Genomic DNA, 27500 nt, shown 5'->3' on the forward strand with positions numbered 1-27500 from the left:
TTATTTTTAAAAATTATTTAAAAAATTGTAATAAAATATTACCAATTACCAATTTCATTTATAATGGCAGATTAGATTTAGTTGAAAAGTATAAATCATTATTATTATCATCATCATCATCACAAGAAATATCATATATTGAACCATCATTTAAATTAGATCCACCAATTTGTTATTCTCATAGACTTTATTCAATTACTATTGCAATGGAAGCAATGATTGGTTTTATAAATTCACCATCACTTTCAAATGGTTGTGGTGATAGTGATGATGGCGTAATTTTTAAAAATGAACATTTCTTTGGTTTAAATAATTTAAAATTAATTTCTGATTTTATTTATTTAATTAATCATAAATTTACAAATCAAAAAGGACCATTCTATTTTAGTTTTTATGGTCACCCAAGACTAAAATTTTATATTAAAATTTTAATTGCAAGATGGATATATTTTAATAAACCAAATCATTTTGAAAGATTTGGATTTAATATTTTAGATTTATTAATTAAAAAAAATAAAATTTTATAAATAAAATAAATAAAATAAAATAGAATAAATAAAAAAAAAAATAAAAAAAAATTAGGAAAAAAAAATCTATTTTAGCTCAAATACTTAGAAAAACATTTTATTTTTTTAATTTATATTTTTTTTTTTTTTTTTTTTTTTTAATTTTAGGTATTTAATTTTTTTTTTTTTTTTTTTTGTTTCTTTATTTCTGTTAAAAATGGGTATTTCTAAGAGAGAAAAAGAATTATTAAATGTTACAGAAAAATTAAAAAAAGAAAATCAAGAATTAAAATCAAAACTTTCAACAAGAGAAAAATTAAATAAAAAAAACAATAATAATAAAGAGATTATCATAGAAGAAGAGGTTGAAAATGAAAATGAAAACGAAAATGGTAGTCAAAATATGGATTGTGGTTTAGAAAAAGAAAAAGATATAGATACAATAATGAAAGAATTAGAAACTAAAAAATATAAAACAATAGCAAAAATCGCAAAAACAAAGTATGGTGTTCAACAATTGGGTGGTAAAAAATTAGATATTTTAGAAAGAATTAGAGAATCTATTAAATTGAAAACAACAACAACAACAACAACAACAACAACAACAACAACAACAACAACAACAGAGAAGAATCAACAACAACAACAACAACAACAAAAACAACAACTAATACCAATGAGTGGTGGTGAAAGATTATTTTGGAAAATTTTTAGAAATAAATATTTAAATAGACAAATTATAAATAAATTATGTACAGGAAAACATTCATTAAGATATGATGAAGTTTTTAATGTTAGTCGCATGATTGAATGTAATGAAATTGAATTGTTAAAAGACAAAGTTTATAGAAATCAATATTTAACAGGTTTTGAAAAATCATTATCAGATTTATTTTCAGCAATTAAAGATGATAAAAAATTCTATATAAGCTTTTTTAAATTTTATCCAAAGATATCATTATTCAGTATTGATTATACTGTTGGAAATATTTTAAAATCTGATTGTATTGGTGCATTAAAATCATTAGTTGAAGAAAATAATTATAAACCAACTACCGATAATTTTATTCAATCAATTAAAGATGGTAGTTATAAAACATTTAAATATATGATGAATCTTTTTGAAAATTCAAATAATAATGAAAATAATAATAATAATAATAAAAATAATAGTAATAATAACAATAAAAATAGTATAGAGAAATTTAAATTACCATTCACAGAAAATGAATTTTGGAAATCAATATTTGGATACTGTTTTATAAAACGTGCTAAATTCATTAACTTTATGATTAACAGATACCATATAAAACCAGCAGCTGTGACACCACTTAGATTTAAAAAAATTTCAAAGTTTTGTCCAATCCAAGAATCATTACTTATTAAAGATTTAATAAATATATGTGAATCTATGATTCATTTAAAAGTAAAACCAAAAGGTTTTTATCAAAATATTATTTTTAAAAAATTAAAAAAGAAAGGTGATAGTAAAAGTAAAAGTAAAAATGATAGTAGTAGTGATAGTGATAGCGAAAGTGAAAGTGAAAGTGAAAGTGAAAGTGAAAGTGAAAGTGAAAGTGAAAGCGAAAGCGAAAGTGAAAGTGAAAGTGAAAGTGAAAGTGAAAGTGAAAGTGAAAGTGAAAGTGAAAGTGAAAATGAAAAAGAAAAAAAAGAAAAAAAAGAAAAAAAAGATAATGATAGTAGCAGTGGTAATAGTGATAGTGAAAGTGATAGTAGTGAAAGCGAAAGAGAAAAAGAATTTAAAGAAACAATTGAATCAATAACTAAAATTGAAAGAAATCAAAAGATATTTGATTTTGTTTATTATCAATATAATAGTGATAATAAAAATAAATTAAAATCAATTTTAAAATTATTAGGATTGTTTTATGGCCATAGTTTTTTTGAAGGAAATGAATTTTATTCATTGTTAGCAGGTGAAAAAGTAAATATATCACGTAAAACAAAACATTCAGATTTATTATTGCATTCATTTAGATTTGGTGATATAGAATTGTTTAAAGAAGTTTCAAGATCAACTATTTGTTCAACTATTCGAAATGTAATTTTTGAAGATAAATCATTTGTTGGAAATATACCAATTCTCTTTCAATTTCAAAATAAAAAAGAAAATCAAATTCAATTCATTAAAGACATTTGCAAATATCTTAATATTGTAACACTCCAAAAGATATATGGAGATAATCATATTTACATTTTCTTTGGGCAAGTTTTATTATATGATGATTTAGAATTGATAGAATTAGCATATAATCAATTAAATAAACCAATGTTAAAAATTGAACATATGAATGAAATAGGAATCACTGAAATTTCAACCAATTTTGGTGGTAATCCAAGTTTTCATACTGAATTTCATTTTATTAGATCAGAAAAAGTATTGGAATTTGTTTTTAATAATTGTTTAAAAAATAATAGTAAAGTATTGCCAATTACAGCATTTATTTATAATTGTAGATTGGATTTAGTTGAAAAGTATAAATCATTATTATTATCAGTACCAGCAGCACCACCATCGCCATTGCTTAAAAGAGATATAGTTTTCAAAGTACCACTTCCACCAATATTAAATACTTGCCAATTCAATTCAATGGGTTTAGTATTGAAAACATTTATAGATTTCCTTCAATCACCTCTATCAAAAGGTTGTGGTGATAGTAAAGGTGTTGTTTACAAAAGTTCTCATATAGTTAGCTATAAAGGCGTCAATTCAGTATTGGATTTTACCTATCTTTACTCTATAACTCTAGATAGAAATTCTGGCAATGGTATACCCTTTCTACCAGGCAGAGGCAGTCTAAATTATTATTTTGTAGTTGCAGTTCAAAGATGGTTATTCTACAACAGAAATGTTTTACCAAATAGTTATAATTTCACACTATTCTCTGAAAAATATTGTTATTTTGGTATTGGTTATTCTCATGCTTCAAAAAAACCAAAAGAAATTTTCAATACTATTGAAGATACTGAATGTAAAGGTTTCATTAATGATTTTATTAAATTAGGTTTACCAAATTTTCATTCGGCTACAACTGAAACAACAACACCAACAACACCAACAACAACACCAACAACAACAACACCAACAAAAAAAACAACCATAACTGGTAACAATCCAGATGTAATTTTAAATAATGGCGATAAAATTTGTTTTGCAAATTATCTTAGAGGTTTATTGGAAAAAGAAGCAACAAAGGGTCATATTAGATTATTTAAAGCTTTGGTTGATAATGGTTATAAATCAATATTTTCAAAAAGATCAAATGATTCAAAAAGTATTTTCGATCAAATTCAATTACACGAAATACTCTATCGTGCTTTAAGAAATAACCATTTACAATTATCTCTTTATCTTTTAGAGGATTGTAATATTTCAATCACTAATACCCAATTTTATTCAAATGTTTCTAAAAGATTTGAATATTCTGCAACTTTTTATGCTTTAAAAGATTTATTTAAAAATAATGAAATAATTTAAATTTTAAAAAATAAATAATAAAATAAATAATAAAATAAATAATAAAATAAATAAATAAAATACTATAAATAAGATTTAAAAAGTGATCAATTTTTTTTTTTTTATTTAAATTACAATTTTTTTAAATGTTAACATTATTTCTATTCTTAATGAATTGAACCTTGTTTACTCTATTCGTCTCAAATTGAAATAATAATGGTATCACCAACTTTTGATTACTCTTCAAATTCTCTAAATAAAAACAACTTACAATTATAATCTAAGGCAGGTAGCAGCTCCCAAATCTAAAGATTCATTTATAGATCAAAGTGAATTCTTTTATATTAAATCGATCAAAGTATTGGAGTTTATTTACTACAATTTCAAGATGGTCATTCTTTAATAAACAACTTGACCAATTTCCAGATAATTATCATTGCCTTGGATTACTACCAACAAGAACATTAAAATTTCTAAATTTAAATTTAAATTTCAACACTATAAATGGTTATGATGATTTCATTAATGATGTAATTAAAATTAAAATCAAAATAGACGAAAACAAAAATATAACCATTCAAAATACAAATACCGAGTTCATTAAATGGTTTCATAATATTTTATTAGCTAAAATATATTTAGGAGATATTAGAATATTTAAATCAATTGTCGATAATGGATATAAATAATTATTCTCAAATGTATCCACAAATAATTACCATCCGAATGGTATTTTCAATCAATTTCAAGTTCGTGAAATTTTACCGGATGCCTTAATGTATGACCACTTAGAGCTATCTTCATACCTTTTAAATTTTTTTGAAATATCAATTCCAACAGTGGGGTTGTCTTTGATTTTTTATTTTGGAAAAAAAAAAAAAAAAAAAAAAAAAAAAAAAAAGAAACAAAATTAAAAAGTGAAAATGAAAAAAAAAAAAAAAAAAAAAAAAAAAAAAAATTTATTTTTATGAAATACTAAATTGTAAAATAACAACAAAAAGGTAATATATATACACCTAATAATAATGGCATGTACAGAAGAAGAATTTACAGAATTACTCAGTGGTGAAGTATTTATTGATATGGATAAATTAATTGCAATATCAAGACATGGAATACCTGATAAAGTTAGACCAGAAGTTTGGAAATATTTATTAGGTATTTCAAAAACAGATAAATGTAATATTATTATTATTATTATTATTATTATTATTATTATTATTATTATTATTATTATTATTATTATTATTATTATTATTATTATTATTATTATTATTATAGTTTCAATTATTATATAAATACATACATTTACATATTATTATTAATATTTATTAATATTTATTAATATTTATTATTATTATTAATAGCAGAAGAAGAAAGAGTTAAAAAACAACAACAACAAGAATATAAAGAAATTGATAAAAATGATTCAGAAACTACTAAAAAGATAAGAGCCCATTTAAAGAGGTATCAAAATTTTAATAGGGATAAATCAGATACAAGGATAAAAATCGATTGGCAAAGTGTTGAAATTAGAAATAAAATTGAAAATATTATTATCTCTTACAATAATTATAATAATGATATAGAGTATTCATTTGGTATGTTAGCGATATTAGGTCCATTCATATCTACCCTTCAAACTGAAAGTGATATATTCTTTTGTTTTGCTGCAATGATGAAAAAAATTGAAGAGAATTTACAAAATGAAAGTTTAACTTTAAAATTATCAAGATTTATAATGTATTTTAGATCTGTATTACCAGAATTGTATGTATATATAATTTTAAATATATATATATATATATATATATATATATATATTCAATGTAAATAATTGTAATAAATTAATTTTTTTTTTTATAATAGATTTAGTCATTTTGAAGAAGAAGAAATTAATAGTAATGATTGGGCAACAAGTTGGATTCAAAATTATTTATCATGTGAATTACCAATTGAATGTACACTTAGATTATGGGATACTTATTTGTCTGGTAGATTAGGTTTGGATTTACATGTTTATGTTTGTTTAGCAATTTTAACAAATTTCTCTGAAGAATTATTAGAATTGGAACATAGTGAAATCTTATCTTTTCTTCAACATTTACCTGGTATTGATATTGATCAAATTATAGCTCAAGCTTATAATATTTTTGATGATATTAGAGCTAATAATGAATTATAAAATAAATAAAATAAAAATAAATAAAAATAAAAATAAATAAATAATATTACAAAATAAAATAAAATATACATATTAAAATTGTAATTTATTTTAAATTTTGATAAAAATGAAACAACTATTAAATTTTAATAGAGAAAATAATACAAAGTTTTTTTTTTTATTTTATCAAAAATATATATTTATATATATAAAGAAAAGATAATCGAAAATATATGATGAGGAAGAAAGGGAATATTTTTTATATATATATTTTTTTTTTAATTCATTCTTAAATAAGAACCTGGAGCAAAACCATAAATACCATTTAATTCACCTTCCCACCATTCACCTTCTGATTTATGAATTGTAATGATATCACCAGCTCTAAATGATAATTCAGAACTATCAACACCAGTGAAATCATATAATGCTGTGGCAGTTGAACTGCCACCACCACCATATAAAGGTGGTGGAGCAGAAGCACCACCATATGGATTTGGTGTTGATTTTTGTAAATTTAAATTTGAAGGATTTGGTGATTGATGGATATCTTTATCTACAGTTGAATATTGTTGTTGATCTTGTGCACCTGGTTTCATCTTTATTGACGCATTACTCTTAAATACTGGATCTGATCTTAAATTAATTGATGCTGCTGATCTTTCAACACTTGTAATTACTGGTTGATGATCTCTACCTGAATATTCATCAACATGTTTTGTAAGTGATGGTAATGGACTCCATTCATATGATACTTTTTTATGAAATTCTGATTGATATTTTATTAACTATTTTTTTAAATAACAATAAAAAAGAAAAAAAAGAAAATAATATGTTAATAATAATTTTAAAAACAAATTAATAATAATTTTAAAAACAAACATACAGAAGCAACTAAATAATCTATAAAAATTAATTTATCTTCATTTAATCTTGGTAAATCATTTAATAATTCTTCATGTAATGAATCATAACCTTCTTTACAAATTCTTAATTTCTCTTCAGTTGGAGCTAATTTTGCTTTTGAAGAGGAACCAGCACCTTTTTCACGAAGTTTACCAACTTCATTTTTATAACGATCCATATCAACCTTACGAGTTGTTAATTCTTCAGTACGTTTACGAGCTTCTTTATATTGAGAGATATAGTCTGACAATGGTTTTGTGTATGGTTCTGCCATTTGTTCAGTGTAGTCCAATAAATGTTTATCATTGTTGGTTGCTACATCTCTAAGTTTACTACCAGGTGTCCACATTGGATCTTGTGTATCATAGAGATCGCATGCATCTTGAGCAATGTCGGTTGTAATCTTATTCAAGTCTTTATATAACTCAATCAATTTCTTTGAATTCTTTTGAATCTTTACTAAACGTTCCTCAGTTGAAAATGTTCTTTCCTTTTCATAATGATATTGTACATCAATTGTTTCTTCACTATGACCTGTCTTTGTAAATAACATTTGACGAGTTCTTGCAAATTGTGTTGTAATTTTATTTGACATTTTTTTTTATTTTTTTTTTATTTTTTTTATTTTTTTTTTTTATTATACTCTTATTATTATTATTATTATTATTGTTATTATTATATTGTATTCTTATTATTATTATTATATTTTAGTAATACTTTAAATATTTGTACTTTAATGCTAGATATTCTCCAGAAAAATTTTTATTGTGAAATTAAAAAAAAAAAAAAAAAAAAAAAAAAAAAAAAAAGAAATTAAAAAAAAAAAAAAATTAAAATTAAAAAAAAAAAAAAAAAAAATTAAAAAAAAATAAAATTAAAAAAAAAAAGCAATAAAACGTGGAATGTTTTTTAATATTAAAAAATTTATCACGATTGCGGGTGTCAAAAAAAAAGATGCGCATGCGACCCTTATAAACTTCCTTTGCAGTTTTTTATTTTCACTTAATTATTTTTTTTTTTTTTCAACAAGGTTTATTATTATTATTTTTTTTTTTTTTTTCAACAAGGTTTATTATTATTATTTTTTTTTTTTTTATGTATATATATATATATATTTTTTTTTTTTTTTTTTTTTTTTTTCTCTGCAAATCCTTTTTTTTTTTTTTTTTTTTTTTTTTTTTTTTTCCCAAAATCCCTTTTCTTTTTAATTTTTATCTTTTTCTGATTAAATACTATCAACTTAATTTATTTATAAAAAATAAATAAATAAAAAAAAAAAAAAGAATTAATTTTATAATATATTATTAAAATAACAATTCTTTTATTTTATTAAAATTTAATAAAGTAATCAAAGTTTGATAGAATTGATTAAAATATATATATATATATATTTTTAAAGTAATTTTTCAAAATCAAGATAACTGTTATCACCAGTATTACAAATTGATTTGAATGATACAACTAAATCACCACCAACAAATTTCCAAACCCAATAATCAGATTGTTTTGAATCAAATTTGAATACGATTTTAGCATTTGGAGCGATTTCTTGTAATGCTTCAAGTACCATTGCATCAGCACTTCTTGTTGCAAGATTGTAACAAATGTTTGTAACTATTTCACTGAAAATGTCACCAATTCTTTCTTGATAAGTTGGTTCAATATTTGGATAAACAGTTTCCAATGAACTTTCATCATATGACCAATCCATTTTAGTAACTTCTTTAGCTTTTTCTAAAGCTTCAGTGAACTTTTCAGCATTCTCTTTGAGATTAATACGAGCTGGTAATGAGAAAACACCTGGTGATGGAATTACACTTGCAAGTTTAAAATATTTAACATCGGAAATGTTTGCAATACTTGGTCTAAAGTGAACTCTTAAATCACCATTAACAAATTCGTATGCCCAATATTGAGTGAATTTTTTATCTTCATTTGGTGCAACAATAATCTTTTGATTGGTGTTGGCTTCTAATAAAGCTTCTTTAATCATTTCATCTTTGGTTTGTTCTGCAATACATTCGGCAACACTGGTGGCAACTTCTTTATAGAAACATTCACCTAATGATTCTTGAACGTATGTATCTTTACATTTTGATGTAATAAGATCAAAATCAAATTCAAAAGTCCAATCAACTCCTAATGCTGATTTAATTGTTTCATGAGCATTTTTTAAGTGTTCTTCATTATCTCTTAATGATTTTCTTTGACCTGGAAAAAAACAAATATAAAAATATTAATATTTTTATTTTTTTATTAATATTATTATTTTTTTTTTTTTTTTTAATATTTACTTAATGGGAGAGGCATTTTATTTATTTAGTTTTTTTTTTTTGATTAAAATTTAAATGTTTATTAAAAAGTTGATTTTTAGTTAATGAAAAAAAAAAAAAAATTTCTTTGTTTAAATACTTTTGAAATTTTAAAATTTTAATTAAAATTATAAAATTAAAAAATTGTACAAAAATGCACCATCGTTATTTTACCAATTTCATATCAGAAATAAAATAGAATGATTTTTTTTTAAGATAGTTAATCGATGAAAGGTTCAATCATTAAAAAAAAAAAAAAAAAAAAAAATCAATAAATATCTAAAAATCAAATTTATTTAGTTAATAATTTTGATAGATTCAGCGAAATTTTTTTCAATAAATGAACAAATTTTTTTTTTTTTAGTTAGTTTTTTTTTTTTTTTTTTTTATTTTTTTTTTTTTTTTGTTGAAAAAGGAACCTTAAGGGTTTTATTATTAATGTTACTATTAATATAATAATTTTTTTATTACTTTAAATAGTTTTGAATTGATATATTAATTTTTAAAAATAGTCATTAGTTGTATTAATTTTTAAAATAATCATTAAGTGCACTAATTTTATTAATTTTATGGTTTGATATCCTTGGTTTAATACAAAACCTTAACTCAAAAATAGTTTAATTCATTTTTTTAAAAAGTTTATTGTAAAAACCATTCAAATTTGAACACTTTTTGTAATTTCAAATATTTTTATATTCAAAATTTGAAAATTATACACTTTTTGTAAGTGCTAAAACTTGAATGGTTTTTACAATAATATTTTATTTTGAAAATTAAAGGGGACTTTGGTAGGAATAATAATAGTTTTTTTTTTTTTTTTTATTTTTTTATTTATTTTTTTTAAGGTAATTTTAAATTAAATTTGGACGCTGCACAAAAATGTTCATTGCAAAAAGATTATATGTATAACCAAAAAAAAAAAAACATCTGAGACTTTTCTCTTTTTTTTTTTTCAAAAAAAAAAATTCACACTCCTATCTTTAAAAAAAAAAAAAAAAAAATCAAAAACAGTATCTATGCAAATTATTAATGATGGCGATGTGTCATTGATATTTAAGAAGCCAGTAAATTTAATTTTGGTAAATTTTTTAAAATATTTTTGGGGAAAGATATTGCTAATTAAATTTTTTTTTTTTTTTTTTTGATATTATATTTTTTTTTTTTTTATTTTTTTATTTTTTTTTTTATTATTATTATTATTATTATTATTATTATTATTATTATTATTATTATTATTATTATTATTATTATTATTATTATTATTATTATTATTATTATTTTATAAACAAACAAATAATAATTGAATTTTTTTAAATTTGAAATTAAAATATCTTCTTAAGATTTTTTTTTTTTTTTTTTTTCTTTGATTTTTTTTTGATTTGAAAGTCAATCTGTTTTTTTTTTCATTTTATTTTTTTTATTTTTTTTATTTTTTTTATTTTTTTTATTTTAAAAATAATAACACCAAACCCAATATATACATAAAAATGGATAATTTAAAGGAAATAAATAATGATAAATTATTTTTTAAAGTTTTTAGAAATATTTATTTAAAAATGGTTATATTTTATCATATTAAATTATTAAATTATTATGAAATTAAAGATAATTATACATTTACAATAGAACAATTTCAATCATTTAAATTTAAAGATCATTTATTAAAGTTAAGATTAATAGAACCAATACAAAAATTAGCAGCAGCAGCAACAACAACAACAACAACAACAACAACAACAACAACAAATAATTATTATACAAAAGGTGAACTTTCAAAATTAATACCAAATTCAGTTAAAAGTTTATCAATAGATATTAATAATCAATTAGTAGTTGGTGATATAAAAGATGGTTTAACAAGTTTAAAATTTGGTAAAAGATTTGATCAAATATTAACACCAGGATTATTAGTAACGGATGGTTCATCATTGGTTGAGTTTAATTCAGGTAGTGCATTTAGGAATGGTGATTTAGATTTACAAGTTGGGTCAATACCTTCATCTATTAAATCATTAACATTAGGTCACAGTTTTAATTCAGTTATTAATGAAAATGTTTTACCAGAAGGATTGGTAAAATTAAGATTTAAAGGATTTAATAAAATGATTGTAAGGAATTCTTTACCAAATTCATTATTGGAATTGGAATTTGGTAGAAATTTCAATAGAGCTATAAGTGCGCATGGAACATTACCAAAATCATTGACATCGCTAACGTTGGGTATCCACTTTACCCATGTTATCCATATTGGTACTTTACCACCAACACTAAAGAAACTAATTATTCAATCGGTTGGATATAATCAAAAATTTGAAAAAAAGGCATTACCAGATTCATTGGAGCATTTGGAGTTCAATAAAAATGGGTTCTTTAATCAACCAATTGCTGATAAATTTTTACCACCAAATTTGAAGACTTTGATTCTTCCAAAACAATGGTCAAATAATTATGAACCAATTCTAGCACTCCAATTACCAATCAATTTAACTGATTTACAATTTTACTCGAATGAATGTTCTTTATTTTTACAAAATGATTCAATACCATCAACAGTTTTAAATTTGAGGATTAATGGTATACTTGGTAATCATTATAGTTTTACAAGGGGTGCTAAAAGGTTACAAGGAAATATTATACCTCCATCTATTACCTCTATTGAAACTGGTACGGTTATTAATCTTTCACATTGTATAAATTTAAAGAATTTCAAATTTGATGAAAGTTTTGATCAGAGGTCTCTATCAAAAGGTTATATACCATCAACTATAACAAATTTAAAACTTCCACCATTATGGAATAGAGAATTGGTATGTGCTAATGGTTTTGATTTATTTCCAAATTGTTTAAAATTTTTAGATTTAGCATCTTATAATTATCCAATTGGTGAAAATGTTTTACCACCAAATTTAGAATCATTAATAATTAATAGTTGGAATTTACCAATTGAAAAAAATACATTACCTCAATCTATAACTTATTTATCAATGAAATCATTCAATCAAAGATTAACTCCATCATCTTTACCAAAAAATTTAAAAACTTTAATTCTTCATAAATATAATGTATTATTAGTACCAAATTGTTTCCCACAATCAATTAGACTTATAAAACTTGGTTCAATCTTTGAAAGAAACAATATCCTATATCCATTCAATAATAATGTTACAATTATATTTGGTAAAAATGATATTAATTTTCCAATTTATCCAAAATTTGAAAATAAATTACGTTGTAGTGCATAAATAAATAAAATAAATAAAAAAAAAAAATTATTTTATTTTTTATACTAATTAGTATTTTATTATCATTTTAATGGTTCTGGATTATTAAAATGTGTTTGAAATCTATTAATTAATAAATTATTTGATTTTAATATTCTTGATATAAATGAACCAAAATTTAAATTTGAATTAATTTGAGTTAAACCATCTTTTGGACCTAGTGATAGACTAATGATTGGTGGTAATAATTTATGTTTTGCAAGTTGGTTTTTATTTTTACCATTTGATAAATCTTTTATAACTTTAGCTACTATATTCCCATGTGAAAGTGCATTGTATGTGGTTTTAAGTTCATCAAAATCTGTAATATCACCAATTGCAAATATATTATCGTATCCTTGAACTTGACAACTTTGATTAACTTTAATTTGACCAATTTCATTAATTTCATTTGAAAAATTAGTTTTATAAGATTCACTATTTAATTTAATACCAATTGTCCAAATTACAAAATCAGATTCAATTGATAACCCATTTTTAGTTTTATATGTTTTTAATGAAACTTGAAAATTTGGTGATGTTTGATTAATAAAACATTGTTTTATATCATCTGGAATTTCAATTCTATCATTTAATATAACTGAAACGTTTCTTTTTTTCATAGATTCATTAATTAAATTATTGAATTTATTATTTGTTTTGGATGATACTAATTTATTACCACTATGAACAATCGTAATTTTCTTTGCCAATTCTTTGTTTTTAATTGGATATTTATTAATAATTTCTCCAACAACTTCACAACCTACTGAACCACCCCCAACTATTAATATACTTTTAGCTTGTTTAATTTGTTCTGATATGTCTTTATAGTAATTAAAAATTTCAGTACCTGATATTTTTTCTAATGGTGCTTTAAAAGGTGCCAATGAATTTGAACCAGTTGCAATTACTAAATAATCAAATGTTAATTCTTTACCATCTTCTAATTTTACAAGAGTTGGTGAAATTTCAATAACTGTACCATAAATAAATTTACCATTTTTCAATAGTTTATCATATGGTATATATATTTTTTTTGCCAATTCTGGTTCAACTATTGCTCTTATTGATGCAATACTATTAAAAAATGTTTGTTTTCTTTCAACAACAGTTACTTCAAAATTTGAATCTAATAATTTTGCAACTTGGCTACCTCCAAAACCACACCCAATTATTAAAACTCTTTTCTTTTCACAATCTCTTGTAATACTACTAAAATAATTAAAAATCTCTATTAATTTAATTAAAATAATATAAAAAAAAAAAAATTAATTATCTATTTTTTTTTTTTTTTTTTTTTTTTTTATTAATTAAAACAAATTAAATAATTTAAATATATTTTACTTTTTAAAGATTCTGAAATATTATAAAGGTAATTCATTTTTTAATAAAAATGAATTATATAAAATAAATTTATATAAACTATTTAGGATTATGATGTGTTGGAATAAAGATTAAGATTAAGATTGATATTTTTTTTTTTTTTTTTTTTTTTTATAAATGGCATTTAAACATTTTAACAAGCAAGAATTACGAAATTAAATTAAAAATAATTTTTTTTTTTTTTTCATTATACCAAAGGGTGTTGCCAAATCAGAATTATGAAACCAAAAAAAAAAAAAAAATCTTAAAAAATTGTAAAAAAATGCATTCCATTTTAGAAGAGAAGAATAGAATTTTCTATTTGATTTTTTTTTTCCTTTTATTGATAATGGATTATTGTTTTTAATAATTATCTTATGAAAGATTGATTCTTAAAAAAGTTTTTTTTTTTTTTTATTCACCTGTTAAAACAATTTAATTTTACACAAAAAAAAAAAAAACTGGGCTAACTTTTTAATTTTTTTTTTTTTTTTTTTTATTCACCTGTTAAAACAATTTAATTTTACACAAAAAAAAAAAATATTTCCTTTGGGCTTGTTCCATAAAATCAAAAGGACAGTTGACGAAGTTTTTCTTTGAATGTAAGGAAATGTTAGATTTGCTGTAAGGTCAACTTATAATGTGATTACTTTTATATTTTTCACATTTTAGTTTTAATAACAAAAAATATAAAATTGAAAACATAAAAATAAAAAATAGGATTTTGGGTTCCACTTTGTTCTCATTAAATAAAAAATTTGTTTCTTTTTTTTTTTTTTTCAATTTTTTTTTTAAATTTTTTTTTTAAAATTTTTTCATTTTTTCCCGAAAACCCATAAAAAGTTTTTATCAACCAAAAACTCCATTTTTAATTGAAATTCTAACATATGTTTAATGGGCATATCAGGACATCGAGTTTAACACCTATTCAGACTCCAGAATACAAATTAATTTGAGCGGCAACGTTCTTATCAATCTGCAATACTCATATCATCTTAGAGGAATGATTGAAAAATCATAATTCTGATGGAGTACAAAAAATGCTGAGAAGTAACAGCATTAAAATAAACATTTAGACTATAGTTGTGAGTCTTAAATTCCAACCAGTCAGTAGTGGCTAAAAATCTACAAAACATAAACTCGATCTGATAACTGAAATGTCTTTTTTATTTTTTTTTTATTTTTTTTTTTTAATAATGATTACAGTAATGATGTGACAACATCCCTATTTATAAAAACAAAAACAGTATTATATACAACAGATCACCTGTCCTCCCAATAAAAGAAGTTTAAAAAAAAAAAAAAAAATTATTATAACTATAAACAACATTCGATAGAATATAAAATAATAGTAAATTTGGGTATAAATAACAATAATAATAAATAATATTTACATCAAATTTAATATTTATTTATTAATTATTAATTAATGTTTATTTTAATATTTAAGCTATTAAAAAAAAAAATAAAAAAATAAAAGAAAAAAAATTATTTAATTATTATTTTTTTTTTAAACACTGATTAATCAATGGATATGTGAATAATAAAAATAAAATAAATTTGTCAAATGAGATTATGTTCGGAGCACTGAATCTGGAATACAGTAAAGTTTGCACCTAATTCCTCTGACGATAGAGGAGTGCAGATTGATAAGAATGTTGCTCAAATTAATTTGTATTCTGGAGTCTGAATAGGTGTTAAACTCGATGTCTTGATATGCCCATTTTAAGTATATTTAAAATTAATTTGTTAGTTATCTTATAATTTGATTAACTTTTTATGTGTGTTTAAAAAAAAAAAAAAAAAGAAGAGAATAAAAAAAAGTTAAATTTTGTTTAACAATCAATCCCAAAAATTATTTTTTGGTTTTTAAATTCTGAAAAAAAACAAATTTTAATTTTATTTTAAAATGTGAAAACAATTAAGTTGACCTTTAAGCAACTTTCTACATTCAAAGAAATCCTTCACCAACTGTCTTTTTTTTAATTTTATATTATTTTTTTTTTTTATTTTTTTTTTTATTAATAACTTTTCCTTTCCATCATCTAATTTTTTGATTTACTTAATGTAAATTTGTGATTCTTGAAGGAAAAAATAGGATTTTTGGTTATTTAAAAAAAAAAAAAAAAAATCTTAATTATTTTTTTGATAATTTAATAAGAAAATAAAAAAGAGTTTTTTTTTTTTTTTTTTTTTTTTTTTTTTTTTTTGATTCTGTCCCACAAAATTATTTTTTATATAATATTTTTTTAATAATTAATTTTTTAATTCTTTTTTTTAATGTGTAAAACATTTAAGTTAACACATAATTAAGTTGACCTTACAGCAAATCTTACAATTTCATCCTAAGAAAAAATACAGTCAACTGTCTTTTTTTAAATTTTTTTTTGGGATAACCATTATTACCTCTCGTTTTAAAAACCAAAAAAAAATGATTTGGTTGGATTGTTGTATCTTTTTTTTTTTTTAATGTCAAATTTGTATTTTTAAATAAAATTAAAAAAACAAATAAAATAATCCAAGATTTTAAATTAAAAATAATAAAAATAAAAAAATTAATAAAGGTAATTTAAATTTTATATTTCATAAACTCATTAATCCTATTTTAAAATAAAGATATAGACAATTTTCAAAAAAAAAAAAAAAAAAAAAAAAAAAAAGATTTTAATATACTTAATAAATAATTTTTATTTTTTTATTTTTATTTTTATTTTATTTTTTTTTTTTTTTTTTTTTTTATTGGATTAAAGGTTTTGGATTATTTAATTGAGAAATATAACGATCAATAAATAATGATTTTGATTTTATCATTTTTGTAGCAAAAGAACCAAGACACATAGTTGGACTGATTTGAGTTATACCATCTTGAGGACCTAATGAAAGACTAAGTATTGGACCTGATACTTTATGTTTTGCAAGCTTATCATTACTTTTACCTTTAGATAAAGCATCGATTGCTTTTGCTGCAATTGCAGCATGATAGCCAGCATTATATGCTGTTTTAAATTCATCAAAATCTGTACAATCACCAATAGCAAATACATTATTGTATCCTTGAACTTGACAGCTTAAATTTACTTTTAATTGTCCAGACTCATTGATTACATTTGAGAAATGTGATTGATATGATTCACTATTTGTTTTAATACCAACTGTCCAAATTATTAAATCTGCTTGAATTGGTACACCCTTTTCAGTTGTATAATTTTGTGATGATATTTGAATATTTGGTGAAGTTTGATTTAAAAGGTTAGCTTTAATTTCATCTGGCATTGTAATTCTATCATTTAATATGACTTCAACATTTCTCTTTTTCATTGCTTTTGAAACGACATTTGTAAATTTATCATTCATTTTTGGATTCACTAATTTACTACCACTGTGAACAATTGTAATTTTCTTTACCAATTCTGAATCTTTAACTGGATATTTCTCTACGATTTCCGATACCAATTCACAAGCAACTGCACCACCACCAACTATTAATATACTTTTAGCTTGTTTAATTTGTTGTGAAAAGTTTTGGAAATAATTTAAAATCTCACTACTACTTTTCTTTTCTAATGGTGCTTTAAATGGTGCCAATGAATTTGAACCAGTTGCAATTACTAAATAATCAAATGTTAATTCTTGACCATCTTCTAATTTTGCAAGAGTTGGTGAAATTTCAATAACCGTGCCAAAAATAAATTTACCATTTTTCAATAGCTTATCATATGGTATATAAATCTTTTTAACTAATTCTGGTTCAACAACAGCTCTAACAGATCCAACACTATGGAAAAATGTTTGTTTTCTTTCAACTACAGTTACATTAAATTTTGAATCTAATTGTTTTGCAACTTCACAACCACCATAACCACCACCAATTATTAATACTCTTTTCTTTTCTGATGTCATTCTTTAAATTAAAATAAAAAAAATAAATTAAAAAATTAAATAAAAAATAAAAAAAATAAAAAAAGTTAACATGTTTTTTTTTTAATAAATAAAATTATAACAATATTTATTTTTAATTACTTTTTTTTTTTTTTTTTATATATAAATTATATTTATTAATTTAATTTTTTTTTTTTTTTTTTTTTTTTTTTTTTTTTTTATTTATATAAATAAAATGAAATAAAATAATAGTAAAGTTATTTAAAAATGAAAGTAAAATAAAATAAAAAAAAAAATTTCTGAAAAACATTTTAAAGTTTAAAAATATACCATAATGCTCATTTTTGTACCTAAAACAAAAAATTCTATTTCAAAACTGACTTTGTGGATCTATTATTTAAAAAAAAATTTATGGGAGAAAAAAAATAAAAAAAATGAAAAAAATAAAAAAATAAAAATAATTTATTTATGGTATATATTCACAATTAATTTTAGATTGTATCCAAAAAAAAAAAAAAAAAAAAAAAAAAGTAGATTTTTTATGTTATCAATTTTCTATTTTTATTTTTTTTATTTTTTTTTTTAATAATTTTTTTTTTTTTTTTTTTATTTTTTTTTTAGAAGTTGAAAGATTTATATATATTTTTTAATTTATGTTTAATTCATTTTAATTCATTCTTTAAATCGTTTTTGATACCACTAACAAAGTTGGATGCTTTGTTTTTAAGGTTTCTCATTTTGAGGGCACTGTGGGCTAAAACGAAAAGTAATGAAACTAATGTTGTGTAGAATAAAGTTAAACCACTTAATTTATATATAACAATGACAGATACTATTTATTGTTATAAATAAAAAAATTAGTATAAATTTTTTTTTTTTTTTTTTCAAAAAAAAAATAATCACTACATACCAACACCGAGAATAACCATTTGGATCATTGGAGTTAAAACAGCAAAACCAATATTTTTATCACCTTTTTGAACAAAGAATAAATAATAACCAATTGCACCTAATAAAAGAATTGCAACTAAAAGATTCATATTTGTGAATCTAATTTTGTATGAAATTATATTAGTATGGAGAGAGAAAAAAAAAAAAAAAAAAAAAAAATATATATATATATATATATATACTTACAAAGTAATTAAAAGTACAACAGCAACAATAGCTATATAATTTCCTGAATAAAAATTTAAATTATCTTCCATTCTGGTAATTGCATTTTGACTTCCAGGGATACTATATCTACCCCATTCAATGAAATCATTCCATGGTTGAAGTTTAATTGAGCTTGATGATGACATTTGAGGATCTATATTTATTGGTATATTATATATGTATATAATTTAGTATTTACAATAAAAAAATCTTATTATAAGAATTTCTGTTTGTGTGTGTGAGTGTGGTGTTATGTAGGGTTTATATTGTGAGAAAAATAAAAAAAAAAAAAAAATAAAAAAAATTAAAAATTAAAAAAAATAAAATTAAAAAAAAATAAAAAAAATTCAAAAAAATAATTTTTTTTTTTTTTTTTTTTTTAATCCAAACGGTATAATTCAAATAATAGATAATTTTTTTTTTTTTTTGTGGTACAAAAACCCCCACATCTATTTTAAACTAAAATAATCTTAAAAAATAAAAAACTAAAAATAAAAATAACCTTTCAAAAAAAAAAAAAAAAAAAAAAAAAAAAAAAATAAAATATTCAAAACCAAAAATAGTAAAATAAAATTGTGATAATATATGAATGTTATACCATCCATTGAAAAGGGTAAAGAGGAGGAAACAAATAGTATACCATACAACCAAATACAACAACAGCAACAACAACGACAACAACAACAAACAAAAGGAGTGATAGTAAAAGAAGACTCTGAGGAAGGAGGAGAATATGAAAATGGTGGAGATGAAGAATCCTTATTAATAAACCACAAAAATAATAATAATAATAATAATAATAATGGTTCATCAGATAATTCAGATTCAGATTCAGATTCAGATACAGATTCAGAGAATGAAACATTTATATGTGTTTGTACATCATGTTATAAGAAACCAGAAGTTAAACCAATTGATAGGAAGAAAGGATTTGTGTCATTATTTTGGGTAATAATATGGATTGGATTGAATATGTTATTATTTTTTGTAAATAAATATTTAGATGATAGGAATCCACCATTTGTATTCCCGATATTCGTTATTATGACAGGTACATTTTCAACATTTTTTGGAAGTTGTATAGCGGTGTTTATATTCAAGATATCGGATTTCCCAATCAAGGAATTACGACAACATAAACTATTGTTATTAGTATGCTCAGTATTTCAAGCCATTTCATATGTAATGGAGAATGTCAGTATCGATCAAATGTCAATTCCATTGAATCAAGTCATTAAGGCGACAGGACCAGCTTTCATCATTATTCTCTCTTTTATACTCTATAGGAAAACTTACCCTTTCTCAATTCTATTGTGTACATTTATCATCATCATTGGTGTTGTCATTACCATTTTCACAAGTCCACAGATTAAAATCATTGGTTTCCTCTATGCATTTGGTTCAATCATTTTCGCCTCAATTCAAACTGTACTCATTGCAAAATTGGTTAAAAATCCAAAATTAAATGCATTATCCTTATTAGTTGCAACCTCTTTACCATCTGCTTTAGTTTGTTTACCAATTTTCTTCATTTTTGAATTTAAAGAAAGTAAGTTATTTTTTTTTTTTTTTTTTTTTTTTTTTTTTTTTTTTTTTTTTTCCAACTCCCCCTGTCTCTCTCCCCCTCCCCCTTCTCTATCATTTTATACTAAAATACTAATATTATTTATTTATTTATTTTAAAGTGAAACAATATAATGGACCAACTACAATACCAATTATATCAGTTATTGGTTTAGCTATTTCAGCATGTTTTTATAATCTTGCACATTTTTATATTGTACAATTTACATCAGCTTTATATTATGTTATCATTGGTAATGTAAAGGTTGTATTAGTAATCATCATTTCATCATTAGTATTTGCAAATGGATTCACTCCATTAAATTATTTAGGTGCAGTTGTTACAATGATTGGTTTCATACTTTATAATGTTTTCAAGTATTATGAAAATATTGGTAAAAATCCACCTTTTATAACACCATTTATAAATTGTTTTATCAAATGTGGTTGTTGTCAAAAGATTAAACCAAAGAAATCAAAAAGAAATAAGAATAAAACAAATGATTATAATTATTATGACAATGAAAGTGATAACGAAAATGAAAATAACAATACCAAAAATCAGGATAATAAAAATAAAAATAAAAAAGAAATCGAAAAAGAAAACATAAATAAAACCATCAATGGTGATTAATATCCTCCAACTTTAAAAAAAAAATCAAAAAAAGTGATCAACTTATAAAAATAAATAAATAAACAAATAAATAAAACTTTGTAATAATACTTAAAATAGATTCTTATTCTATCGGTCAAAAAAAAAAAAAATAGAAAAAAAAAAAAAAAAAAAAAAAAAAAAAAAATTTAATCACAAACCACAATGAAACAACATGTCATTTAAAAAAAATTATTTTTGTTTCGTTTTTATTTTTATTTTATATTTTTTATTTTTTATTTGAATGTCAATCCTTGAATCATTGGTTGACAGTTTTTCATTTTTTTTTTTTGAATCTAAAAAAGTAAAAAAATAAACAATCCTAAAAAGGGAATTCTTAAAAATAAAAATTGAAAACAATTCAATTGGTTTATAATAAATAATTATTAAACAACCAAAGTAAACCTTTTTTTTTGTTTATTATTTTTTATTTTTTTTATTTTTTTTACTTTTTTAGATTTTAATAAATAAAAAAATTAAAAAATAAAAAAAAATTAAAAAAAATAAAAAATAAAAATTTTTATTTTTTTAATTTTTTTTTTTTTTTTTTTTTTAATTCAAAAAAATATATTTTTTAAAAATTTTTTTTTTTTTTCATTTATTACATATCTTTCACAAATAACACTTTGTGAAAAAAAAAAAAAAAAAAAAAAGAAAGAAGAAAATGGCAGAAAGAAGAGCCGCTATTTTCGGAACTGAAAAGGATCAGTAAGTAATAATTTAACTATTTCACTTCACTACTTTCTCTTTTTTATTTTTATTATTATTACTATTATCATTCAAAAAAAAAAAAAAAAAAAAAAAAAAATATCAGATGATACTCGCATATATATATACCCAAAAACGATTTGTTCGGGTTTTTTTTTTTTTTTCTTCATCTTCACCACTTTCGTTTTTTTTTTTTTTTTTTTTTTTTTTTTTTTCAATTGTTTCTTTGTTTTACGTTATTACCATTTGTCGTAATAATTTTTTTTTTTATTAACCAAAAATAAAAAAATAAAATAAAAAAAATATTGTGACAACTTGTTAATAATTCTCCTTACAGAAAGGTTTAGAGATATTTTAGTTTTTATTTCACATTTAAACAACAATAATAATAATAAAAAAACAGCATTTAGCACATCAACAAAAATTTTAGCATATTATTTTTTTTAGCACAAAAATTTATTATTTTTTTTTTTTATTACTAAACAAAAAAAAAAAAAAAAAAAAAAAGGTAATTTTAAGACTAATATTAATTTAAACTCTATTAAAATTTTTTTTCTATTCTTTTTTTCTTTTTTTTTTTCTTTTTCTTATTATATTAATTTAATTTGATTGAATTTTTTTTTTTTTTTTTTTTTTTTTTTTCCTTCAGACAAAATTGTCCATTTTATTTAAAAATTGGAGCATGTAGACATGGTGATCGATGTTCAAGATTACATAATAAACCAGTATTAAGCCAAACTATATTATTACCAAATTTATATCAAAGTCCAATCTCAAAAAAAGCAATTGAAGCAGCAGGAGGTCAAGCACCAAACCTTTCAGATGCAGAATTACAACAACATTTTGATGAATTTTATGAAGATATTTATGAAGGTCTTGCAAAGTATGGCCAAGTAGATCTTTTAAATGTATGTGCAAATTTAGGTGATCATTTAGTTGGTAATGTTTATGTTAAATATCAAAAAGAAGATGATGCAAATGAATCAATTAAGGGTTTAAAGGGTAGATTTTATGATGGTAAGTTTATAAATTTTTATTTTATTTTATTAAAAAAAAAAAAAAAAAAAAAAAACCTACCACCTCATACATTTATATTAATATTTTTTTTATTTTTATTTAAATATTTTAAAGGTAGACCAATTATTTCTGAATTTTCACCAGTAACAGATTTTACAGAAGCAAGATGCAGGCAGTACGATATAGGAACATGCAATCGTGGTGGATTTTGTAATTTTATGCATTTACATAATCCATCAAAGTCATTGTACTATAAATTATTTGGCGATAGAAAGAGTAGAAGCCCAAGTCCAAAGAGAGATTACAGAGATAGAGATAGGGATTATGGTAGAAGAGGTTACGATAGAGACTATAGAGACAGAGACAGAGATAGAGACAGAGACTATGGAAGAAGAGGTGGTGGTGGCTATGATAGAGACTACAGAGATAGAGATAGAGATTATGGTGGTGGCGGCGGTAGATATGACAGAGACTACAGAGATAGAGACAGAGATAGAGATGGCTATGGTAGATCACGTGATTATGATCGTGACCGAGACCGTCGTCCATATGACGAGTTTAGAGGAAGTAGAGGCTCAAAATCACCAGAATACTCAAGAAATAGTGGGGGTGACATTCCACCCTCTGATCATCACTTTAGTAGATCTCTACTTTTAACAGACTATGCCTATCCTCCACCAACCGGAGGTATTGTAAATGGTAGTCCATCCTCAAATCAACCACCTCTTCACCTTCCTCCACCAACCAATGAATATTCACACATTTTACCAATTACAACTACACAATCACCACTCTCTACTGGCTCAAATGGTGGCTCACTACAACAACAACAACAACAACAACAACAACAACAGCAACAACCACAACAACAACAGCAACAACAAACACCACAAATAATACCACAACCATCAGAAAATGGTGGAAATGTATCAACAATTGGTGAAAAGAGAGTTAGAGATGATGAAACAATAACTTCCGAGAAAAGATTAAAAGGTGAGGAAAATTCTCAAAGTGATGAAAATGGTTCCATTCAATGGGCGTCAAATGATGAAAGAAGAACTGATGAATACGATGTTAAAACCTCTTTAAAAACTTCAATCTCTGAATCAAAAGAGTAAAAAAAAAAAAAAACTATATTTAAATTTTTTTTTTTTTTTCCATTTATTTAATTTTTTAAAAACAAAATAAAAAAAATAAAAAATAATAATAATAATGTATTAAATTAAATCAAACAAAAAATATCTGATTTATTTTTAGATTTATTAAAAAAATTTGAATAAAAAAAAACAACAATTAATTAATATTAAAAGATCTATTAGTTTTTTTTTTTTTTTTTATTTTATTTTTTTTTTTTTTTTTGTTTTGGCCAAATTTTTTTTTTTTTTTTTTTTTTTTCAATTTTTTTTTTAATTTTATTTTTTTTCAATTTTTTTTTTTTTTTTTTTTTTCATCAACTTTGATTATAAAATGATTAGAATATTAGTAAGTTTTATAACAATGGGAGGAAAGAATAAATATCATTTATTGAACTACAGTAATTTGAAAAAAAAAAAAAAAATAAAAACAAAATAACAAAATAACAAAATAATAAATAATAATAATTATAAAAAATAAAAAAAAAAAACTTTTTCTCTAATATAAATATATATATATATATTTAATATTATTTATTAAACTTTTATTTATTTTTATTTTAGACAAAGAGTATTGTAAATAATACCAGTAGAGTATTAATTAACAATAATAATAGTATTAAAAGTGGTATTATTGGATTTAATAATTTTTCAACAACATCAAACAACACTACAACAACAACAGTAGCAGAATTAAAAGTTATTGAAAGAACACCAGGTGTTGCCGCACCAAATAAAAGAGCAACACCACCAAAAGTACCAAAAAGACGTCCAGATAAAATTAGATCAATCAAATATGAACAATACTCTGGTATTCCAAGAATTGCAGCAAAAGGTTTTTTCAGAATTACAACTAAAGGTTTCGATTATTACTTTTTTGATGTAAGATCAAGTGAAAATTTCGCAAAGGAATCAATCGTTGGTGCTGTCAATCATCCAGTTGAAAACATTGAAGAATCAATGAAAGAATTACGTGATAAATCTTCTTTAATCATGGTTATGGGTGAAAAGGAAAGAGGTTGGCCACAAGCTTGTGAAGCTGCTCTCAAACTTCAAAATAATGGTTTCAAAAATGTTATTGTAATTGAAGCTGGTATTCAAGAATTAGTTGAAAAAGGTTTCTTTTATACTTCTGAAAAAGATTTTATTTAAATATTTAATATAATAATAATAATAATAGTAGTAATTTATATAATGAACATAAAAAAAAAAAATAACAACAACAACAAATAACAGTAACATTAAACTACAATAACATAATAATGGTAGTATAGATTGATATGAAATATAAACAAAAAAAAAGAAAAAAAAAAAAAAGAAAGAACGAAAGAAAACATAATATGGAATTGATTAAAAAAAAAAAGATTAAAAAAAAAAAATAATAAAAACAAAAATATAAAAAAAAAAAAAAGTATATATTTATTTATTTATTTATTTATTTATTTATTTATTTATTTATTTATTTATTTATTTATTTATTTATTTATTTATTTATTTATTTATTTATTTATTTACATCATTTTTTTATTCAGTATTACTATAATTTGAGATTGCACTGAATAAACTTTCAGCATTTGGAAAAGGTGAAACTATATCAACTTTAATATTATGTGTTTTTAAACAATTTTCTGTGGTTTTACCAATTGCTGCAACTTTGATTTTATTATTATTATTATTATTATTATTATTATTATTATTATTATTATTATTATTATTATTATTATTATTATCATTATTATTATTATTATTATTATTAAAAATTGATGTTCTTGGTAGTGATAATGCTGATAATTGATTATCAATTGTTTCCAATACAAAATCTACACCTGATGGACTAAAGAAAACTAACCAATATATTTCCATTTTATTTGATTGTAAAACCCTTTTAATTAAATTTAAAATATCATTAATACTATCATCTGAAGTTTGTGATTGATATGTTACTAATTCCTTTAATTGAATATTATTATTTTTTAAATATAATGGTAATTCTTCCCTTCTTTGATTACCACAAAAATATAAAAGTGCTTTATTATTATCATTATTATTATTCTCTTTATATTCATTATTATAATCTAAAGTGATCCTTTTTGCTAAATCTGTTGCATTTGATTCTACAACTATTACATTTTGAGATATCCATTTACCAAATACCTTTTTAAATAAATTACAACTAGTTTCTCCAATTAAGTATATATGTTTAAATTTTAAAATATTATTGAAAAAAATTTGTGTTTCTCTATTATTATTATTATTATTATTATTATTATTATTATTATTATTATTATTATTATTATTATTATTATTATTATTATTATTATTATTATTATTATTATTATTATTATTATTATTATTATTATTATTATTATTATTATTATTATTATTATTATCATTATTATTATTATTGATGATGTTTTCTTTTTCAAAAGAGGATAAAAAAGTATCTATTGACTTTATAGAATTACTACTTGTTAATATAATACCAAAATATTCAATATCACTATTACCATTGGGATCATATAAAAGTTTTAGATTATCATATTGATAATCAATTACTAAAACTTTTATGAATTCTGTGTTGTATTTATCATTTTTAAAATTCTAAAAAAAAAAAAAAAAAAAAAAAAATTAGATATTAATAGATTAGATAATATTTTTTAAAATGAAGAATAATGAATACCTACTTGGTAATAAGGATCATCAATTTCATTGTCGTTATTTATTTTTGGTGATTTAAAAAACACTATATTTTTAATCATTGATTTTACTTGGGGTGGGGTTTCAGTATCATATCCGAAATAATAAAACTTTTTTATTTTTTTTTTTTTTTTTTTTCAGAATAAAAAAAAAATAAAAATTTAAAAAATAAAAAAAAAACAATTCTTAATAAAAATAATATCTAAATCTGAATAGTATCCTTAAAAAAAAAAAAAAACAATTCTAAAAATAAAATAAAACCTAGATTTTAATTTCTCACTTTTTTTTTGTATTTTTACATTGATATATGATTATATTGATATATTATCATTAATCATTTTTTTTTTATTTTGTATTTTTATTGAAATTACTACTATATATGATATGATATTTAAAAATCTTTTTAAATTTTTTTTTTTTTTTTTTTTTTTTTTTTAATATTAATTTACATATAAACTAACTCTCTTTTGATATTTTGTTGCTTCAAATTCATCTTTTTTATAAGTTTTAAGATAATTTGAATATCTTGTACACCATTCAGGTGATGGTGGGTCAATATCTGCTGCATCTTTTAAGTAAATGCCACCCTTTTCAACATCTTTTTTAACCTCCAATAAGAATAAACCATAACGACCTAATGACTCTGAACTACGAGCACCACTAGTAACAATTCTTTTATATAATTTCTCTGCTTTATCTATT

The 27500-nt window shown here is 21.4% G+C and overlaps 15 protein-coding genes and 3 non-coding genes across 18 annotated transcripts in view; 9 read left to right on the forward strand and 9 right to left on the reverse strand.

Annotated features, from left to right (window-relative positions):
- The window catches only part of DDB_G0285075 (hypothetical protein), a gene marked incomplete at both ends in the record, with an annotated part of 1023 nt that extends 496 nt beyond the window's left edge, over positions 1-527 (forward strand). Inside the window, one exon of the mRNA XM_634889.1 lies at positions 1-527. This exon is cut by the window's left edge and continues 416 nt beyond it. Within this exon, the coding sequence (XP_639981.1) occupies positions 1-527 (527 nt within the window).
- Positions 528-723: 196 nt separating this feature from the next.
- DDB_G0284991 (hypothetical protein) lies at positions 724-4005 on the forward strand (the record flags this gene model as incomplete). Its single annotated transcript, XM_634890.1, has 1 exon — positions 724-4005. The coding sequence occupies one exon, from the start codon at positions 724-726 to the stop codon at positions 4003-4005; it is 3282 nt and encodes a 1093-aa protein (XP_639982.1).
- A 464-nt stretch (positions 4006-4469) lies between these two features.
- On the reverse strand, positions 4470-4598 carry DDB_G0284993 (hypothetical protein; the record flags this gene model as incomplete). Its single annotated transcript, XM_634891.1, has 1 exon — positions 4470-4598. The coding sequence occupies one exon, from the start codon at positions 4596-4598 to the stop codon at positions 4470-4472; it is 129 nt and encodes a 42-aa protein (XP_639983.1).
- A 411-nt stretch (positions 4599-5009) lies between these two features.
- On the forward strand, positions 5010-6169 carry DDB_G0284995 (ankyrin repeat-containing protein; the record flags this gene model as incomplete). The annotated part of the gene is made up of 3 exons (XM_634892.1): positions 5010-5163; positions 5352-5754; positions 5854-6169. The coding sequence occupies 3 exons, from the start codon at positions 5010-5012 to the stop codon at positions 6167-6169; spliced, it is 873 nt and encodes a 290-aa protein (XP_639984.1).
- A 257-nt stretch (positions 6170-6426) lies between these two features.
- Positions 6427-7649, reverse strand: DDB_G0284997 (SH3 domain-containing protein; the record flags this gene model as incomplete). Its single annotated transcript, XM_634893.1, has 2 exons — positions 6427-6936; positions 7035-7649. 2 exons carry the CDS (start codon positions 7647-7649, stop codon positions 6427-6429), a joined length of 1125 nt encoding a protein of 374 aa, XP_639985.1.
- A 798-nt stretch (positions 7650-8447) lies between these two features.
- On the reverse strand, positions 8448-9364 carry DDB_G0284999 (hypothetical protein; the record flags this gene model as incomplete). The annotated part of the gene is made up of 2 exons (XM_634894.1): positions 8448-9265; positions 9349-9364. The coding sequence occupies 2 exons, from the start codon at positions 9362-9364 to the stop codon at positions 8448-8450; spliced, it is 834 nt and encodes a 277-aa protein (XP_639986.1).
- Positions 9365-10853: 1489 nt separating this feature from the next.
- DDB_G0285001 (hypothetical protein) lies at positions 10854-12608 on the forward strand (the record flags this gene model as incomplete). The annotated part of the gene is made up of 1 exon (XM_634895.1): positions 10854-12608. The coding sequence occupies one exon, from the start codon at positions 10854-10856 to the stop codon at positions 12606-12608; it is 1755 nt and encodes a 584-aa protein (XP_639987.1).
- A 62-nt stretch (positions 12609-12670) lies between these two features.
- On the reverse strand, positions 12671-14010 carry aifC (hypothetical protein; the record flags this gene model as incomplete). Its single annotated transcript, XM_634896.1, has 2 exons — positions 12671-13860; positions 13974-14010. 2 exons carry the CDS (start codon positions 14008-14010, stop codon positions 12671-12673), a joined length of 1227 nt encoding a protein of 408 aa, XP_639988.1.
- Positions 14011-14568: 558 nt separating this feature from the next.
- r56 lies at positions 14569-14626 on the reverse strand. Its single transcript has one exon.
- Positions 14627-15916: 1290 nt separating this feature from the next.
- r57 lies at positions 15917-15965 on the forward strand. Its single transcript has one exon.
- Positions 15966-16304: 339 nt separating this feature from the next.
- Positions 16305-16359, forward strand: r32. Its single transcript has one exon.
- Positions 16360-16727: 368 nt separating this feature from the next.
- On the reverse strand, positions 16728-17891 carry aifB (hypothetical protein; the record flags this gene model as incomplete). Its single annotated transcript, XM_634897.1, has 1 exon — positions 16728-17891. One exon carries the CDS (start codon positions 17889-17891, stop codon positions 16728-16730), a length of 1164 nt encoding a protein of 387 aa, XP_639989.1.
- Positions 17892-18532: 641 nt separating this feature from the next.
- prafB (PRA1 family protein 2) lies at positions 18533-19174 on the reverse strand (the record flags this gene model as incomplete). Its single annotated transcript, XM_002649092.1, has 3 exons — positions 18533-18702; positions 18781-18920; positions 19008-19174. The coding sequence occupies 3 exons, from the start codon at positions 19172-19174 to the stop codon at positions 18533-18535; spliced, it is 477 nt and encodes a 158-aa protein (XP_002649138.1).
- Positions 19175-19613: 439 nt separating this feature from the next.
- Positions 19614-21225, forward strand: DDB_G0304561 (transmembrane protein; the record flags this gene model as incomplete). Its single annotated transcript, XM_002649093.1, has 2 exons — positions 19614-20577; positions 20714-21225. 2 exons carry the CDS (start codon positions 19614-19616, stop codon positions 21223-21225), a joined length of 1476 nt encoding a protein of 491 aa, XP_002649139.1.
- Positions 21226-21907: 682 nt separating this feature from the next.
- On the forward strand, positions 21908-24086 carry u2af1 (RNA-binding region RNP-1 domain-containing protein; the record flags this gene model as incomplete). The annotated part of the gene is made up of 3 exons (XM_634899.1): positions 21908-21951; positions 22601-22968; positions 23083-24086. 3 exons carry the CDS (start codon positions 21908-21910, stop codon positions 24084-24086), a joined length of 1416 nt encoding a protein of 471 aa, XP_639991.1.
- A 349-nt stretch (positions 24087-24435) lies between these two features.
- On the forward strand, positions 24436-25253 carry DDB_G0285079 (hypothetical protein; the record flags this gene model as incomplete). The annotated part of the gene is made up of 2 exons (XM_634900.1): positions 24436-24450; positions 24666-25253. The coding sequence occupies 2 exons, from the start codon at positions 24436-24438 to the stop codon at positions 25251-25253; spliced, it is 603 nt and encodes a 200-aa protein (XP_639992.1).
- Positions 25254-25625: 372 nt separating this feature from the next.
- hemD (hypothetical protein) lies at positions 25626-26860 on the reverse strand (the record flags this gene model as incomplete). Its single annotated transcript, XM_634901.1, has 2 exons — positions 25626-26702; positions 26786-26860. 2 exons carry the CDS (start codon positions 26858-26860, stop codon positions 25626-25628), a joined length of 1152 nt encoding a protein of 383 aa, XP_639993.1.
- A 378-nt stretch (positions 26861-27238) lies between these two features.
- Positions 27239-27500, reverse strand: part of DDB_G0285095 (TPR repeat-containing protein) — a gene marked incomplete at both ends in the record, with an annotated part of 904 nt that continues 642 nt past the window's right edge. The window contains one exon of the mRNA XM_634902.1: positions 27239-27500. This exon is cut by the window's right edge and continues 52 nt beyond it. Coding sequence (XP_639994.1) covers positions 27239-27500 — 262 coding nt within the window.

The sequence above is a fragment of the Dictyostelium discoideum genome, assembly GCF_000004695.1.
Source record: "Dictyostelium discoideum AX4 chromosome 4 chromosome, whole genome shotgun sequence".
Taxonomy (NCBI): Eukaryota; Evosea; class Eumycetozoa; order Dictyosteliales; family Dictyosteliaceae; genus Dictyostelium; species Dictyostelium discoideum.